The following is a 16,474-nucleotide window of genomic DNA, read 5'->3' as shown; positions in this document are numbered from 1 at the left end:
ATCCGTGGACTCGATACATCTTACAAGAGAAAACATAATTTATGCTTACCTGAAAAATTTATTTCTCTTGTGATGTATCGAGTCCACGGCCCGCCCTGTTTATTAAGACAGGAAATATATTTTTATTTAAAAAAAACTTCAGTCACCACTGCACCCTATAGTTTCTCCTTTTTCTTCCTAGCCTTTGGTCGAATGACTGGGGGGGTGGAGCTAAGGGAGGAGCTATATAGACAGCTCTGCTGTGGGTGCTGTCTTTGCCACTTCCTGTAAGGAAGGAGAATATCCCATAAGTATGGATGAATCCGTTGACTCGATACATCACAAGAGAAAGAAATTTATCGGGTAAGCATAAATTATGTTTTTCTACATTTACTTAATTTGTTTTGTGTTCTGAATCAAGTGCAATAGAGCATGGCATCCATGCCATGCTATTTTAAGCAACATTTGAAATTAAATTGACTTATATTTTATTAGCTTAGCTATTTTTTTTTCTTAAACACAATTGGTTAGGCGTACTTAGGGCTGCTATTTTGTGGCTGCAGAATGCACAGTTAATAGGGCATTGCAGACTTAACACAATGAATGCATTGCTTGCACATTTAAGCATCATGCTGCTAATTTTGATATTTTTGCTCAGCGAAATGCATTAACCATTAATGATTTTTTTATTGCTGCAGCACTAGCCTAGCATCAATCATAAAAAAACAATCTGACTCGCATTAATTGCAGAGGCTGAGCTACAATTAAAAAATTATTAGAATTTTATTTTTTTTTAAATAAAAAAAATATTACTTTATTTGCACTTGCTGCAGCAATGCATCCATCCATAAATAAAAAATAAACATATTATTAAACCAATATAAATTATTTGGGAACATAAACTAATATAATAAGAGATCTTTTTTGATTATTTATTAAAAATGATTTGTGTTATGCTACACTACTGGACTGAAAACTGGTATAATAAGGGTAATGGTAATGTAAATATAAAATTAACTATTTAAAATTAGAGGAAAAATTTTTCAAAAAACAAAAATATGTGCACTGACTGCACCACTGTGTACTGTTTAGGAGATTAATTATCTTTTTTCTGGGAATCTAAATCAGTATCTATTAAAAAGTAACTATCTCATTATCTATATCATTATCATCCTCTATATTCTGATGATGGAGTAGATCTAGAGACTGTTCTGTAGTAGTAAAATATATTATTATTATATATATTTTTTTTAAATTCTGTTTTTATTGGGAAAAAAGAGAAAGCTATCCAGTACAAGTTGGAACAAAGTGTCCAAGACAATACAGTGACATAAAAATCAATCGTTGTACATTACAGTGTATACAGTAATAAATTTGTGAATCAGATTTCTCAATCCCCTTAACCTTTAACTTTTTCTCTCTTGCTATGATCCAGCAAATAGTGCAAACCTTCATTAAATATACAAAACTCAACCAGTAACATTGATCCGTTCAGCTAAATGTTAATTAATCCAGTCAGGCAGAGTGCGTAAATCTTAGGTATATTCTATGTGGGGAGAAGAAAAAAGGAAAAAAGGGAGAACCGTCTATATAGCGATTCTCTCTCTCTCTCCGCCACCCCGCATCTGGTACAGGAACCCCCATTCACCTCTCAAAGAGGCCGAGAGCATATATTCAGTGTGTGCAAAGGGAGTCAGTATTTGTTTCTGGGCATCTAAGCTCAGAGTTACAATATATTCCCGCCACTTATTTATGAAGTGTTTAAGTCTTTTGTTAGTGTCCATCTTGGTGTCTAGCTGCTCAATGAGCATCTGTTTGTGTAGGGTGCGTTTAAACGTGGCAAAAGCAGGGGCAGCGCTTTCAGTCCACACCTTTAGGATAACCTTCCTAACTATCAGAATGATGGTAGTGAGCAGGGGGACGACCTTAGGTCTCTGTTCTCTCCACTCCAAAAGACAAATTTGTTCCATACCAATTTGAACTCTAAGCTTAATGACTCTGGTGATCCAGAAGGAGATCCTACCCCAGAATTGTCCAACTCGCGGGCAGGTGAGAAAGTAGTGGATAAAATCCGGGTCGCTAAGTCTGCATTTACTACACTCGTTTATCACTCTAGGGTCCCACTTAGATAGCCTCCTTGGAATAATATAGTCCTTATGTATCATTCTAATCTGGGATTCTCTAAGAGTCATGGATAAGGTCGCCTTTCTAACATTCTCTATGCTCTGTTGAATCGCCTCAACAAGGTCCCTGCCCAGGCTGTCTCTCCACTTGTTCCCTAGCAAGGTCAGATTTTTGGATTCAGTTGGATTTAGCAAAGTTTTATATATCCCTGAAATGGTGAAGTTACCCATTCGGAATGAGGTTAGTGATGCACCAAATGCATGTTGCTCCCAAAATTGTGGGTCATCCCTGATCAGCTGGGTGACATAATGACGCATTTGGAGGTAAGCATAGAAGTGGGTTCTCGGCAGTCCGTATTGGGTCTGCAATTCAACAAATGACTTTACACATTTCCTCGAGAGGTCTAGAGCATCTCCCACGAGGTTCAGTCCCTTGTCCTCCCATATGACAAATGGAGAGGTGTCCATCCCGGGAGGGAAGTTAGTATTGTTTCTCAACGGAATCATCCTTGAGGACATGCACCGACGATTCAGATGGCCGAGGGCAAGGCGCCACGCCCTCAACACATCCTTGAATAAGGTACTCTCCCGTATCCCCATTGGGATGCTGTTAAATGTGGCATAAGGTAAAAATGACAGGTCTAGCGCCTCTAGGGCGTGATTCTCTAAGTCAGGCGAGTAGAAGTGCTCCGTCTTTAACTGCCAATCCAGCAAGAGACGGTTGAGTGCCGCCCAGTTGTACAGTTTAAGATTGGGGAGGCCCAGGCCACCCTGTAGGGGATGAGCATATAGTTTCGTAAGTGCTATCCTAGGCTTACCGCCTCGCCATAAGAAGTTCGATAGAGCCCGGGTGTATAACATCATGTCCTTCTTAGTGATTAAGAAAGGTACCATTAGGAGGGGGTACAGGATTCGTGGCAATATTACCATTTTTATCAGGTGTACTCGTCCTGTGAGGGAAACTGGTAGATTCTTCCAGCCCTCCAGAGTCCGTTCTATATCCCGACACACCTTCGCAACATTAGATTGGTAAAGAGTTTGGGTGTTGGTAGACAATTGGATACCCAGGTAGGTCATGGTGGGTTGGGCCTCCTGAAAAGGATATGTCACTGATTGGACTTGATGTTTTCGTAGCCACAAGATCTCCGATTTGGTTTCATTTATTCTGTAGCCCGAAAAGGCCCCAAATGCCTCAATTGTTGCCAGAATCTTAGGGACATATTTTGCTGGATGCTCTATAAATAGCAGCATATCATCCGTGTAGAGTGCGAGGTGCAATCTTGTTTCCCCTATCGCGATACCCGGATATACCTTGCGTAGCTTAACAGGCAAAGGCTCAAGGGCTATATTGAAAAGGAGGGGCGAGAGGGGACATCCCTGACGGGTGCCCCTCTGTAGGATGATGCGTGGGGAGAACAGACCATTGGCCATGACATGGATCCATGGTGCTGAGTAGATGTTACCAACGTAATGGAGAAACGAGCCCGAGAAGCCAAAGCGTCGCAGCACGTCGAGAAGATGACTCCATTCCACTCTGTCAAAGGCCTTCTCTGCGTCCAAGGACAGCAGGAAGGCCTCCGATTCCCCCCTAGCACTCCAGGTCTCAGGTCCGGTCGCAAAGTGTGCCATCGCATGGAGCACCCTTCGCACGTTTGTCACCAAAGTTCTGTGGCACATGAATCCAGTTTGGTCTGGATGAATAATGTCTGTCAGGATTACTTTCAATCTATCGGTCAAGATTTTCATTAATATCTTGTAATCCGAATTTAGGAGGGAGATGGGGCGGTAGGATTCGGGTAGGCCAGGGTCCTTCCCAGGCTTCGGAATCAAAGCCACATGTGCCATTGTAAACGTTTTAGGGGGGGGACACTAGGTCTTTGTAATATAAGTTAAATAGTTTGGCTAGAGTGGGCGTGACCTGAGACTTTAAAAGTTTGAAGAATTCAATGGGTAAGCCGTTCGGGCCTGCAGTCTTCCCGTTGGACATTGAGGAAATAGTTTTCAAGATTTCCTCCGAGGATATTGGGGTGTTAAGGGCCGCAAGCTGCTCGTCTTTAATTTGTGGCAAATCTATGTCTCTCCAGAAAGTCTCAATAGTCTCCTGAGGAGGCAGCTGTTGGCTAGCATATAGAGTGGAGTAGCATTTCGCCAAAGCTTCCACTATGGATTCTGGAGTTTTGTGGGTTTTACCACGGTAGGAGATGGCTGCAATCGGTTTGCGTGCTGTCCGCCTGTTTATTAGTGAGGCTAACAGCCTGCCAGATCTATCCCCTCCCCTGTAGTATTTGGCACTGGATCGAAGAAGCTGTGCAACCGCTTGATGGCTCAAAAACGCATCTAACTCGCCCTTTTTAGTAAGGTAAACATCCTTCAAGGACTGGCAGCGATCGCTGCAATATTCTTGATAAGAATCTGTCAGGGCTTCTTGCAGACTCTGCAGCTTCGCCTGCGCTTTTTTCCGTAGTGCCGCCACGTATGAGATAATATCCCCAGTCAGGACTGCTTTTGCTGCATTCCAGAACAACTCTGGATTGTCCCGATGCGCGGAGTTGTCCGTGTAGTAGTCGTTCCACGCGTGGGTTAGATGCTTTGAAAAGGCATCAGAGGTATACAGATACCCCGGGAATCTGAGCGTGTGTTTGTTGGAGACCATGGCTCCAACCGTTATTACCAGTTCGACCGGCGCATGGTCAGAGACCACTACATTGTGAATCTTAGTTTTGGTCACCCGCGAGACGAGGTTAGAAGCGATCATAAAGAGGTCTATACGCGACAGCGTTGGCGTGGCCCTAGATATGCAAGTAAAGTCTTTGCTTTCAGAATTTCGCAGCCTCCATACATCAACAAGTTGTAAGGAGCTCGACAGTCGAGAGAATAAATTCCGCTCAAAAGTGCCCTTACCTCCAGGCCTTCTCCCCTCCCCCAGGCGCCACATCCAGATATAGAGTCAGTGTTCCATTCCCAAGAGGGCATGATACTAATTTGGGTGTTGTGCAAGAGAAGTCTACTATGTACCAAAACAACATACAAACATAAACAAACTTGTAATACTTATTGGAGTCTGGATGAGATGTCAATGAGCTTAGCTGCTCCCTCAGACGGAGAGGAGGTGCCCCAATCAACTGGTTGAGACTATGGAGTCTAAAAACTGATGAGTGTAACGCCACACTTTGTGACACCCCCGGTCCGTCCCCGCGGGAGCAGTCTGGTATGAGGACCAATGTGACCAATACAGTAAATGCTGCACAGATATATTTGCTAAAAAGAACAATATCATAACAAACTTTCCCCCCTAACATGTGTAAATAACTCAACATTTTAACTTTCCAGAACTTGGAGAACCCCAATCTCTCAGCCTGGGTCTGAACGGGGTGACCTAGGCAAATCTGCTCCGTCTCTGTTTCTCATGTTACCCAGGTACTCATTTGCTTCTCGCGGAGAATCAAAGAATTTTGGGCCAGAGGGGGTTAGCAGCTTTAGTCTAGCTGGGTACAGAAGATACACTTTTTCCCCCTTCCTGTTCAATTCAGAGCAAATTGGTGAGAACTCTTTACGTTTTCTCATTAACTCAGAGGAGTAATCCTGAAATATTAAAAGCTTGGAGCCTTCAAACAATACAGGGGAGGCTTTTATGTACGCCCGCAGTATCTCCACCTTAAGCTGGAAGTGTAGTAGCTTGGTCATGACCTGTCTGGGTTGGGTGTTACCTCTATCTGCCTGCCTCTCTGGGCCTACCCTGTGAGCCCTTTCTACACTGCCCTTGAACACAGTGGGGGTTAGTTTAAGGAGCCTTGGTAAGGTGTCCTCTACAAAGCGGATAAGCTCTTTAGGTTTTATATTTTCAGGTATTCCCAGAATGCGCAAGTTATTGCGACGCGACCTATTTTCTAGGTCTTCAAGTCTCTGATGCAGATTTATATTTTGCTTCAGTAAGACATCTAGTTGTGTGTCGTGTGTTACTATAGTGTCCTCTATCCCAGACACCCTGTCCTCCATCTCAATGAACCTAACTGAGAATTGCTTCATTTCCCCAGTTAAATGATCAAGGCCCTTTTGGAGATTTTCTATCTTTGGGAGGAAGATGGAAGAGAGCTGCTGAACCACAACATGCGTGTCCATAGAATTTGCAGAGGACTCCTGCCCAACAGGGGGCGCATCTTGTAGGTGGTTAGCAGATCCCTTACCCCTGCTCATATTTTTGTTCTTACCCGACATCCTACCTCCTGTCAGAAATCTATCCATGTACCAGCACAATGTGATTTTGTTACTATACAAGCAGGCAGTGAAAACAGTAAAGCACAATATATACAATGGGTTAATAAACACAAATTTTGTCTCTCAGCTGAAAGAGTTCACTCTTCAGATCCCTCACAACAAAAAATTTAGCCAGGAATCAAACTTTCAAGGGATCATCAGTAGTGTAGATGCTCCATGAACTGTGCTGTATTTCTGGGGTCAAAGAAGTGACAATCAAAGGTGAAATGAGAGGGCTTATGCTGTAGGTTATCTTCAAAAGTCTCGCTTAGAGCTGAAGGGCCCCGGTCTTTCACTAGCACTCATACTGTTCTCCAGGGGCAGTTAAAACGTCTCAGCCTAGCTCAGCACATAGTTTATGCAGGGTTGGTATTCGTTATTTGCTCCCTGTAATGATGTCAGTGGCCCTTAGCAACTTGGGTATAGATAAAGACACTGGGGCAAGGCACCCTCCAATCTAGGGAGTATAACGTGGGTGGCAAGGAGTAAGCAAGGGATGAACAAACGTTCTATATCCTGAGCTCTCAGTACAAAGTGTGAATGAAAATGTCCCCCAGCAACCTAGGTAGGGTCTGTGTGAGGAGGTGAGTGCAGTAAGTTACCCAGTCCTGTCTCGGCGGTCTTAGGTGAGGGTCCTCCCAGCGTGTTCTCAGAGAGGCACAATCCCCCTCTACCCTTAGCCGTTCACACCAGGCCGCGGCAAGCAGGGCAGTAGGAGCTCACTATATCCAGGTGCGTGCAGGGCAAGATGGCGTCCGGAACTTTCGCGCCAGTGAAAGACAGCCGCAGACGGGTGAGTCTGTGTACCTCTGATGGCGGTCTATGTTGCTTCTTTCTCTCCACCGTCTGTAGGATCTCCGCCGGGGAAGTGAGTCACTCCGTTGAATCTCAGGAGCTGTGCCTCTGGCTCACACTTAGCCCGCTCCGGATGATCAGGTACACGCGGGTATGAGGGGAGGCCGGTCTTTGTCGCCGTTGCACTGGCGGGTGCTTATCCAGAGCAAGAGTCCTTGCGCCTGTGTTCCAGCCTTCTGTCCCGCTTCGAAACTGTGGTTAGGGACAGCCGCCCAGGCCAAGCGGTAGGTCTGCTATATACAAGTGCACCTTATGTGCTGGCAAGCTTGCGGTGGGGGTGGATGTAGTCTGCCGATGCAAAAGTTGCCGGGTACCCTGTGTACCAAGGCTTGGGTGCATCTGGGCTTCAGGAGGGTGAGATTTTCCTGTAGTAGATGTATTTATATCAGGAAAAAAGTACTTATTAGAAGCTTTTTGCTCCGGAGCTCTCACTCCAAGCTGCTCTATCCTTAGCCCGCCCACCGGAACTCATTATTATTATATTTATAATATTTTATGTGTAACATAAATAATATAAATTCACAAATTTCACAAAGCAATACATCCTACAAGCAAGTAGTAGTAGCAAGCGCAACCCTTAATGAACAAACATATTATCTAAATCTTTGTTTTACATTCACAATTTCACATGCATCACAGAAAAAAAAGTGCACTTTAAAAGTTAAATTTATTTATTTATTTTAATACTTTATTGCTCACAACTTTGAGCTGTCCCACCGCCACACTACTCCCAGATGACTGCAGGATGAAAGCCATTTGCTGCCACACACTCAAAAATGGCCATTTCGCGGGCATTCTCAGGTCCGCCCACGGCTGCACCCTGGTCCGCCTCTCATCCTACCTCTCCGCCTCTGTTTTCATGATTGTTTTTTTTTTTTCATGAAAATCACGTACTCTTGCGGTTTTTAAACCGCGGCGATTAATTGTGCAGCCCTAGTGTGTGTGTATGTGTGTGTGTGTATGTATATATATATATATATATATATATATATATATATATATATATATATATATATATATATATATATATATATATATATATATATATATGCGAAACATGTCAGGTTTTCTTTTGTGTGAATATGTCTAACTTTGTGGATCAATAAACCCTCTTGATTGTACCAGCATAAGGATCGGCTGTGCAGTGTGAGACAAAGATAAATCATTTCAGAACTTTTTCCACCTTTAATGTGACCTATAAACTGTACAACCCAAATGAAAAACAAACTGAAATCTTTTAGGTAGAGGGAAGAAAAAATATAAAAATAAAATTATATGGTTGCATAAGTGTGCACTCCCTTAAACTAATACTTTGTTGAAGCACCTTTTGATTTTATTACAGCACTCAGTCTTTTTGGGTATGAGTCTATCAGCACGACACATTTTGACTTGGCAAGATTTGCCCACTCTTCTTTGCAAAAACTCTCCAAATCTGTCAGATTGCGAGGGCATCTCCTGTGCACATCCCTCTTCAGATCACCCCACATATTTTCGATTGGATTCAGGTCTGGGCTCTGGCTGGGCCATTCCAAAACTTTAATCTTCTGGTGAAGCCATTCCTTTGTTGATTTGGATGTATGCTTTGGGTCGTTGTCATGCTGAAAGATGAAGTTCCTCTTCATGTTCAGCTTTCTAGCAGAAGCCTTAAGGTTTTGTGCCAATATTGACTGATATTTGGAACTGTTCAGAATTCCCTCTAGCTTAAATAAGGCCCCAGTTCCAGCTGAAGAAAAACAGCCCCAAAGCATGATGCTGCCACCACCATGTTTCACTGTGGGTATGGTGTTGTTTTTGCTCCAAACATATCTTTTGGAATTATGGCCAAAAAGTTCAACCTTGGTTTCATCAGACCATAACACCTTTTCCCACATGCTTTTGGGAGACTTCCGATGTGTTTTTGCAAAATGTAGCCTGGCTTGGATGTTTTTCTACGTAAGAAAAGGCTTTCATCTTGCCACTCTAGCCCATAGCCCAGACATATGAAGAATACGGGAGATTGTTGTCACATGTACCACACAGACAGTACTTGTAAGATATTCCTGCCGCTCCTTTAATGTTGCTGTAGGCCTCTTGGTAGCCTCCCAGGCCAGTTTTCATAAATTTTGGGGGGACATACAGTTCTTGGTAATGTCACTGTTGTGCCATATTTTCTCCACTTGATCATGACTGTCTTCACTGTGTTCCATGGAATATCTAATGCCTTGGAAATTCTTTTGTACCCTTCTCCTGACTGATACTTTTTAATAATGAGATCCCTCTGATGCTTTGGAAGCTCTTTGTGGACCATGGCTTTTGCTGTAGGATGCGACTAAGAAAATGTCAGGAAAGACCTACTAGAGCAGTTGAACTTTTATTTGGGGTTAATCAGAGGCACTTTAAATGATGGCAGGTGTATGCTGACTTCTATTTAACATGATTTTGAACACAGCTACATCTCCAGTTATAATAGGGTGTTCACACTTATGCAACCATATTATTTTAGGTTTTTTTGTTTTCTACCATCCACCTAAAATATTTCAGTTTGTTTTTCAATCAAGTTGTACAGTATATAGGTCCTAATAAAGGTGGAAAAAGTTCTGAAATGATTTATCTTTGTCTCATTTTTTTACATCACAGAAACTTTAACAAAGGTGTGTAGACTTTTTATATCCACTATGTGTATGTATGTATATATGTATGTGTGTATGTATATGTGTCACATTTAGACAATTTTATATGAAATATACCTTACAGTTAATGTGCAAGCAAATAACATTTGTTAATCCTAGTAAATATGTATCAAAAATGCTTCAGTTTAAATTTTGGCTAAAATATCCCTTTAAATTTTAAAACAAAATCCCTTCCTAGGATCAAGTGTTATGCAATCTGTAGGGTTAAATTAAGCTTTGTAGGGGTTAACGTTCCTGCAGCAGTCTCTCTCTTGGGGATAATACATTATTTACATCTTTTGTACCTTGTAGAAAATACTGATCAGATAATATTAAGCATAATGGGTGACTTTATCTTGTGGCTACAGAGCTACCTATACTTACTCAGATTCTTATTCAGTCATTGGCTTTACGTCCTCTAAGGTCTTTTCTTGTTTTAGGTTTAGGAAGAAGAAAGTTAATACCACAGTCTGTTATTTAACAGCCCCCCCTCAAATCCCCTGATAGTAAATAAACATAATGTAGTATAGAAATAAAACAGTAACTTTAGAATCTCTTTATATTTGTATATATCTCTGTCTATTTATGTTACAGGTGATAGTGAACATCTGGAATCGCACTTTAGCCGTAGACTTGGAACCCTATGTGCAGCTGTTTTTTGTGTGGTGCTTTGCACTTCCTGCTTCCTTTATCAAGTAAGTATTTCTCTTTATCTAGTAAGTATTTCTCTTTATCTAGTAAGTATTTCTCTTTATCAAGTAAGTATTTCTCTTTATCAAGTAAGTATTTCTCTTTATCTAGTATTTCTCTTTATCTAGTAAGTATTTCTCTTTATCTAGTAAGTATTTCTCTTTATCTAGTAAGTATTTCTCTTTATCAAGTAAGTATTTCTCTTTATCAAGTAAGTATTTCTCTTTATCAAGTAAGTATTTCTCTTTATCAAGTAAGTATTTCTCTTTATCTAGTATTTCTCTTTATCTAGTAAGTATTTCTCTTTATCAAGTAAGTATTTCTCTTTATCTAGTAAGTATTTCTCTTTATCAAGTAAGTATGTCTCTTTATCAAGTAAGTATTTCTCTTTATCAAGTAAGTATTTCTCTTTATCAAGTAAGTATTTCTCTTTATCAAGTAAGTATTTCTCTTTATCTAGTAAGTATTTCTCTTTATCTAGTAAGTATTTCTCTTTATCTAGTAAGTATTTCTCTTTATCTAGTATTTCTCTTTATCTAGTATTTCTCTTTATCTAGTAAGTATTTCTCTTTATCAAGTAAGTATTTCTCTTTATCAAGTAAGTATTTCTCTTTATCTAGTAAGTATTTCTCTTAATCTAGTAAGTATTTCTCTTTATCAAGTAAGTATTTCTCTTTATCTAGTATTTCTCTTTATCTAGTATTTCTCTTTATCAAGTAAGTATTTCTCTTTATCAAGTAAGTATTTCTCTTTATCAAGTAAGTATTTCTCTTTATCTAGTATTTCTCTTTATCTAGTAAGTATTTCTCTTTATCTAGTAAGTATTTCTCTTTATCTAGTATTTCTCTTTATCTAGTAAGTATTTCTCTTTATCTAGTAAGTATTTCTCTTGTTAAGTGTATCCAGTCCACGGATCATCTATTACTTATGGGATACTAACTCCTCCCCAACAGGAAGTGCAAGAGGATTCACCCAGCAGAGCTGCCATATAGCTCCTCCCCTAACTGCCATTACCAGTCATTCTCTTGCACCCAACGACTAGATAGGATGTGTGAGAGGACTATGGTGATTATATTTAGTTTTATACCTTCAATCAAAAGTTTGTTATTTTATAATAGCACCGGAGTGTGTTATTCCTTCTCTGGTAGAATTTGAAGAAGAATCTACCTGAGTTTTTACTATGATTTTAGCCGGCGTAGTTAAGATCATATTGCTGTTTCTCGGCCATCTGAGGAGAGGTAAACTTCAGATCAGGGGACAGCGGGCAGATTAATCTGCAAAGAGGTATGTAGCAGCTTATTATTTTCTGACAATGGAATTGATGAGAAAATTCTGCCATACCGATATAATGTAAACTCAGCCTTAAATGCAGTAGCAGCAACTGGTATCAGGCTGTCATGTATGTATATTTTACACTTCAGTATTCTGGGGAATGGCACTTCACTGGAATTATACTGTGTGCATAAGACTTTAGCCTAATTTGCAGGGACTGGCAACAGGCTCTTTAATAACACTTAATTTATGTTAAACGTTTTTTGCTGGCATGTAAAATCGTTTCATTTTCTGAGGTACTGGGTGAATAAAATGTTTTGGGCATTATTTTTTCCACTTGGCAGTTGTTTTATTTAATTTATGACAGTTTACTGATCTCTCTCACTGTTGTGTGTGAGGGGGAGGTCAAAAAATTCAGTCAGAACCTCATTGTATTTCCTGCATGATCCGGTTCATCTCTACAGAACTCAGGGGTCTTCAAAACTTGTTTTGAGGGAGGTAATCATTCACAGCAGAGCTGTGAGATTGTAGTTGACTGTGATAAAAAAACGTTTATTTCTGTAACTTTTTTTTCTGCTATCAGGGTTAGTTATCCTTCGCTAATGGGAACAAGCCTTTGCTAAAATTGTGTTTTTTACAAAGATTTGATGCTATAACCTTTCAGTTTATTAACTTTCAACTGTCATAACTCTTTCTGTGCTTCTTATAGGCACAGTACGTTTTCATATTATAGTAAATTACTTGAAAAGTATTTCCAAGTTGCTAGTTTATTTGCTAGTGTGTTAAACATGTCTGACATCTGTGCTATATGTGCTAATGCCAAAGTGGAGCCCAATAGAAATTTATGTACTAACTGTATTGATGCTACTTTAAATAAAAGTCAATCTGTACAAATTGAACACATTTCACCAAACAACGAGGGGAGAGTTATGCCGACTAACTCGCCTCACGTGTCAGTACCTGCATCTCCCGCTCGGGGGGTGCGTGATATTGTGGCGCCGAGTACATCTGGGCGGCCATTACAAATCACATTACAGGATATGGCTACTGTTATGACTGAAGTTTTGGCTAAATTACCAGAACTAAGAGGTAAGCGTGATCACTCTGGGGTGAGAACAGAGTGCGCTGATAATGTTAGGGCCATGTCAGATACTGCGTCACAACTTGCAGAACATGAGGACGGAGAGCTTCATTCTGCGGCTGACGGTTCTGATCCAAACAGATTGGATTCAGATATTTCAAATTTTAAATTTAAGCTGGAAAACCTCCGTGTATTACTAGGGGAGGTGTTAGCGGCTCTGAATGATTGTAACACAGTTGCAATACCAGAAAAAATGTGTAGGTTGGATAAATATTTTGCGGTACCGTCGAGTACTGACGTTTTTCCTATACCTAAGAGACTTACTGAAATTGTTACTAAGGAGTGGGATAGACCCGGTGTGCCGTTCTCACCCCCTCCGATATTTAGAAAGATGTTTCCAATAGACACCACCACACGGGACTTATGGCAAACGATCCCTAAGGTGGAGGGAGCAGTTTCTACTTTAGCTAAGCGTACCACTATCCCGGTGGAGGATAGCTGTGCCTTTTCAGATCCAATGGATAAAAAGTTAGAGGGTTACCTTAAGAAAATGTTTGTTCAACAAGGTTTTATATTGCAACCCCTTGCATGCATTGCGCCTGTCACGGCTGCAGCAGCATTTTGGTTTGAGTCTCTGGAAGGGACACTTGAATCAGCTCCATTAGATGAGATTACACACAGGCTTAAAGCTCTTAAGTTAGCTAACTCATTTATTTCAGATGCCGTAGTACATTTAACTAAGCTTACGGCTAAGAATTCCGGATTCGCCATTCAGGCGCGCAGAGCACTGTGGCTAAAATCCTGGTCAGCTGACGTTACTTCTAAGTCTAAATTTCTTAATATACCTTTAAAAGGGCAGACCTTATTCGGGCCCGGATTGAAAGAAATTATCGCTGACATTACAGGAGGTAAAGGCCATGCCCTGCCTCAAGACAGAGCCAAACCTAAGGCTAGACAATCTAATTTTCGTTCCTTTCGGAATTTCAAAGCAGGAGCAGCATCAACTTCCTCTGCTCCAAAACAAGAAGGATCTGTTGCTCGCTACAGACAAGGCTGGAGACCTAACCAGTCCTGGAACAAGGGCAAGCAGGCCAGGAAACCTGCTGGTGCCCCTAAAACAGCATGAATTGAGGGCCCCCGATCCGGGAACGGATCTAGTGGGGGGCAGACTTTCTCTCTTCGCCCAGGCTTGGGCAAGAGATGTCCAGGATCCCTGGGCGCTAGAGATAATATCTCAGGGATACCTTCTGGACTTCAAATACTCTCCCCCAAGAGAGAGATTTCATCTGTCAAGGTTGTCAACAAACCAAATAAAGAAAGAGGCGTTTCTACGCTGCGTACAAGAGCTTTTATTAATGGGAGTAATCCATCCAGTTCCACGGTCGGAACAGGGACAAGGGTTTTACTCAAATCTGTTTGTGGTTCCCAAAAAAGAGGGATCTTTCAGGCCAATCCTGGATTTAAAGATCCTAAACAAATTCCTAAGAGTTCCATCGTTCAAAATGGAGACTATTCGGACATTTTTACCCATGATCCAAAAGGGTCAGTACATGACCACAGTGGATTTAAAGGATGCTTACCTTCACATACCGATTCACAAAGATCATTACCGGTATCTAAGGTTTGCCTTTCTAGACAGGCATTACCAGTTTGTAGCTCTTCCATTCGGATTGGCTACGGCTCCGAGAATCTTCACAAAGGTTCTGGGTGCTCTTCTGGCGGTACTAAGACCGCGAGGAATTGCGGTAGCTCCGTACCTAGACGACATTCTGATACAAGCTTCAAGCTTTCAAACTGCCAAGTCTCATACAGAGTTAGTACTGGCATTTCTAAGGTCGCATGGATGGAAGGTGAACGAAAAGAAGAGTTCTCTCTTTCCACTCACAAGAGTTCCCTTCTTGGGGACTCTTATAGATTCTGTAGAAATGAAGATTTACCTGACAGAAGACAGGTTAACAAAGCTTCAAAATGCATGCCGTGTCCTTCATTCCATTCAACACCCGTCAGTAGCTCAATGCATGGAGGTGATCGGCTTAATGGTAGCAGCAATGGACATAGTACCCTTTGCACGCCTACATCTCAGACCGCTGCAATTGTGCATGCTAAGTCAGTGGAATGGGGATTACTCAGACTTGTCCCCTACTCTGAATCTGGATCAAGAGACCAGAAATTCTCTTCTATGGTGGCTTTCTCGGCCACATCTGTCCAGGGGGATGCCATTCAGCAGGCCGGACTGGACAATTGTAACAACAGACGCCAGCCTACTAGGTTGGGGCGCTGTCTGGAATTCTCTGAAGGCTCAGGGACAATGGAATCAGGAGGAGAGTCTCCTACCAATAAACATTCTGGAATTGAGAGCAGTTCTCAATGCCCTTCTGGCTTGGCCCCAGTTAACAACTCGGGGGTTCATCAGGTTTCAGTCGGACAACATCACGACTGTAGCTTACATCAACCATCAGGGAGGGACAAGAAGCTCCCTAGCAATGATGGAAGTATCAAAGATAATTCGCTGGGCAGAGTCTCACTCTTGCCACCTGTCAGCAATCCACATCCCGGGAGTGGAGAACTGGGAGGTGGATTTCTTAAGTCGTCAGACTTTTCATCCGGGGGAGTGGGAACTTCATCCGGAGGTCTTTGCCCAAATACTTCGACGTTGGGGCAAACCAGAGATAGATCTCATGGCGTCTCGACAGAACGCCAAGCTTCCTCGTTACGGGTCCAGATCCAGGGATCCGGGAGCGGTTCTGATAGATGCTTTGACAGCACCTTGGACCTTCAGGATGGCTTATGTGTTTCCACCCTTCCCGATGCTTCCTCGATTGATTGCCAGAATCAAACAGGAGAGAGCATCAGTGATTCTAATAGCGCCTGCATGGCCACGCAGGACTTGGTATGCAGATCTAGTGGACATGTCATCCTGTCCACCTTGGTCGCTACCTCTGAAACAGGACCTTCTGATCCAGGGTCCCTTCAAACATCAAAATCTAATTTCTCTGAAGCTGACTGCTTGGCAATTGAACGCTTGATTTTATCAAAACGTGGTTTTTCTGAGTCAGTTATTGATACCTTAATACAGGCTAGGAAGCCTGTTACCAGAAAGATTTACCATAAGATATGGCCAAATACTTATATTGGTGCGAATCCAAGAGTTACTCATGGAGTAAGGTTAGGATTCCGAGGATATTGTCTTTTCTACAAGAAGGTTTAGAAAAGGGTTTATCCGCTAGTTCCTTAAAGGGACAGATTTCAGCTCTGTCCATTCTTTTACACAAACGTCTGTCAGAAGTTCCGGACGTTCAAGCTTTTTGTCAGGCTTTAGCGAGGATCAAGCCTGTGTTTAAAACTGTTGCTCCACCATGGAGTTTGAACTTAGTTCTTAATGTTTTACAGGGGGTTCCGTTTGAACCCCTTCATTCCATTGATATCAAGTTGTTATCTTGGAAAGTTCTGTTTTTAATGGCGATTTCCTCGGCTCGAAGAATCTCTGAGTTAACTGCCTTACATTGTGATTCTCCTTATCTGATTTTTCATTCAGACAAGGTAGTTCTGCGTACTAAACCTGGGTTCCTACC

General features: G+C 41.8%; 1 protein-coding gene across 1 annotated transcript in view; it reads left to right on the top strand.

Annotated features, from left to right (window-relative positions):
• LOC128652832 (uncharacterized) overlaps nt 1-16,474 on the top strand; it is a 244,646-nt gene that overhangs the window by 129,320 nt on the left and 98,852 nt on the right. Inside the window, exon 4 of the mRNA XM_053705796.1 lies at nt 10,454-10,554. Within this exon, the coding sequence (XP_053561771.1) occupies nt 10,454-10,554 (101 nt within the window). The remainder of the gene's footprint in view (nt 1-10,453; nt 10,555-16,474) is intronic.

The sequence above is a fragment of the Bombina bombina genome, chromosome 3, assembly GCF_027579735.1.
Source record: "Bombina bombina isolate aBomBom1 chromosome 3, aBomBom1.pri, whole genome shotgun sequence".
Lineage (NCBI taxonomy): Eukaryota > Metazoa > Chordata > Amphibia > Anura > Bombinatoridae > Bombina > Bombina bombina.
The sequence above is the reverse complement of the archived record's forward strand: the minus strand, read 5'-3'. Positions and strand labels throughout refer to the sequence as shown.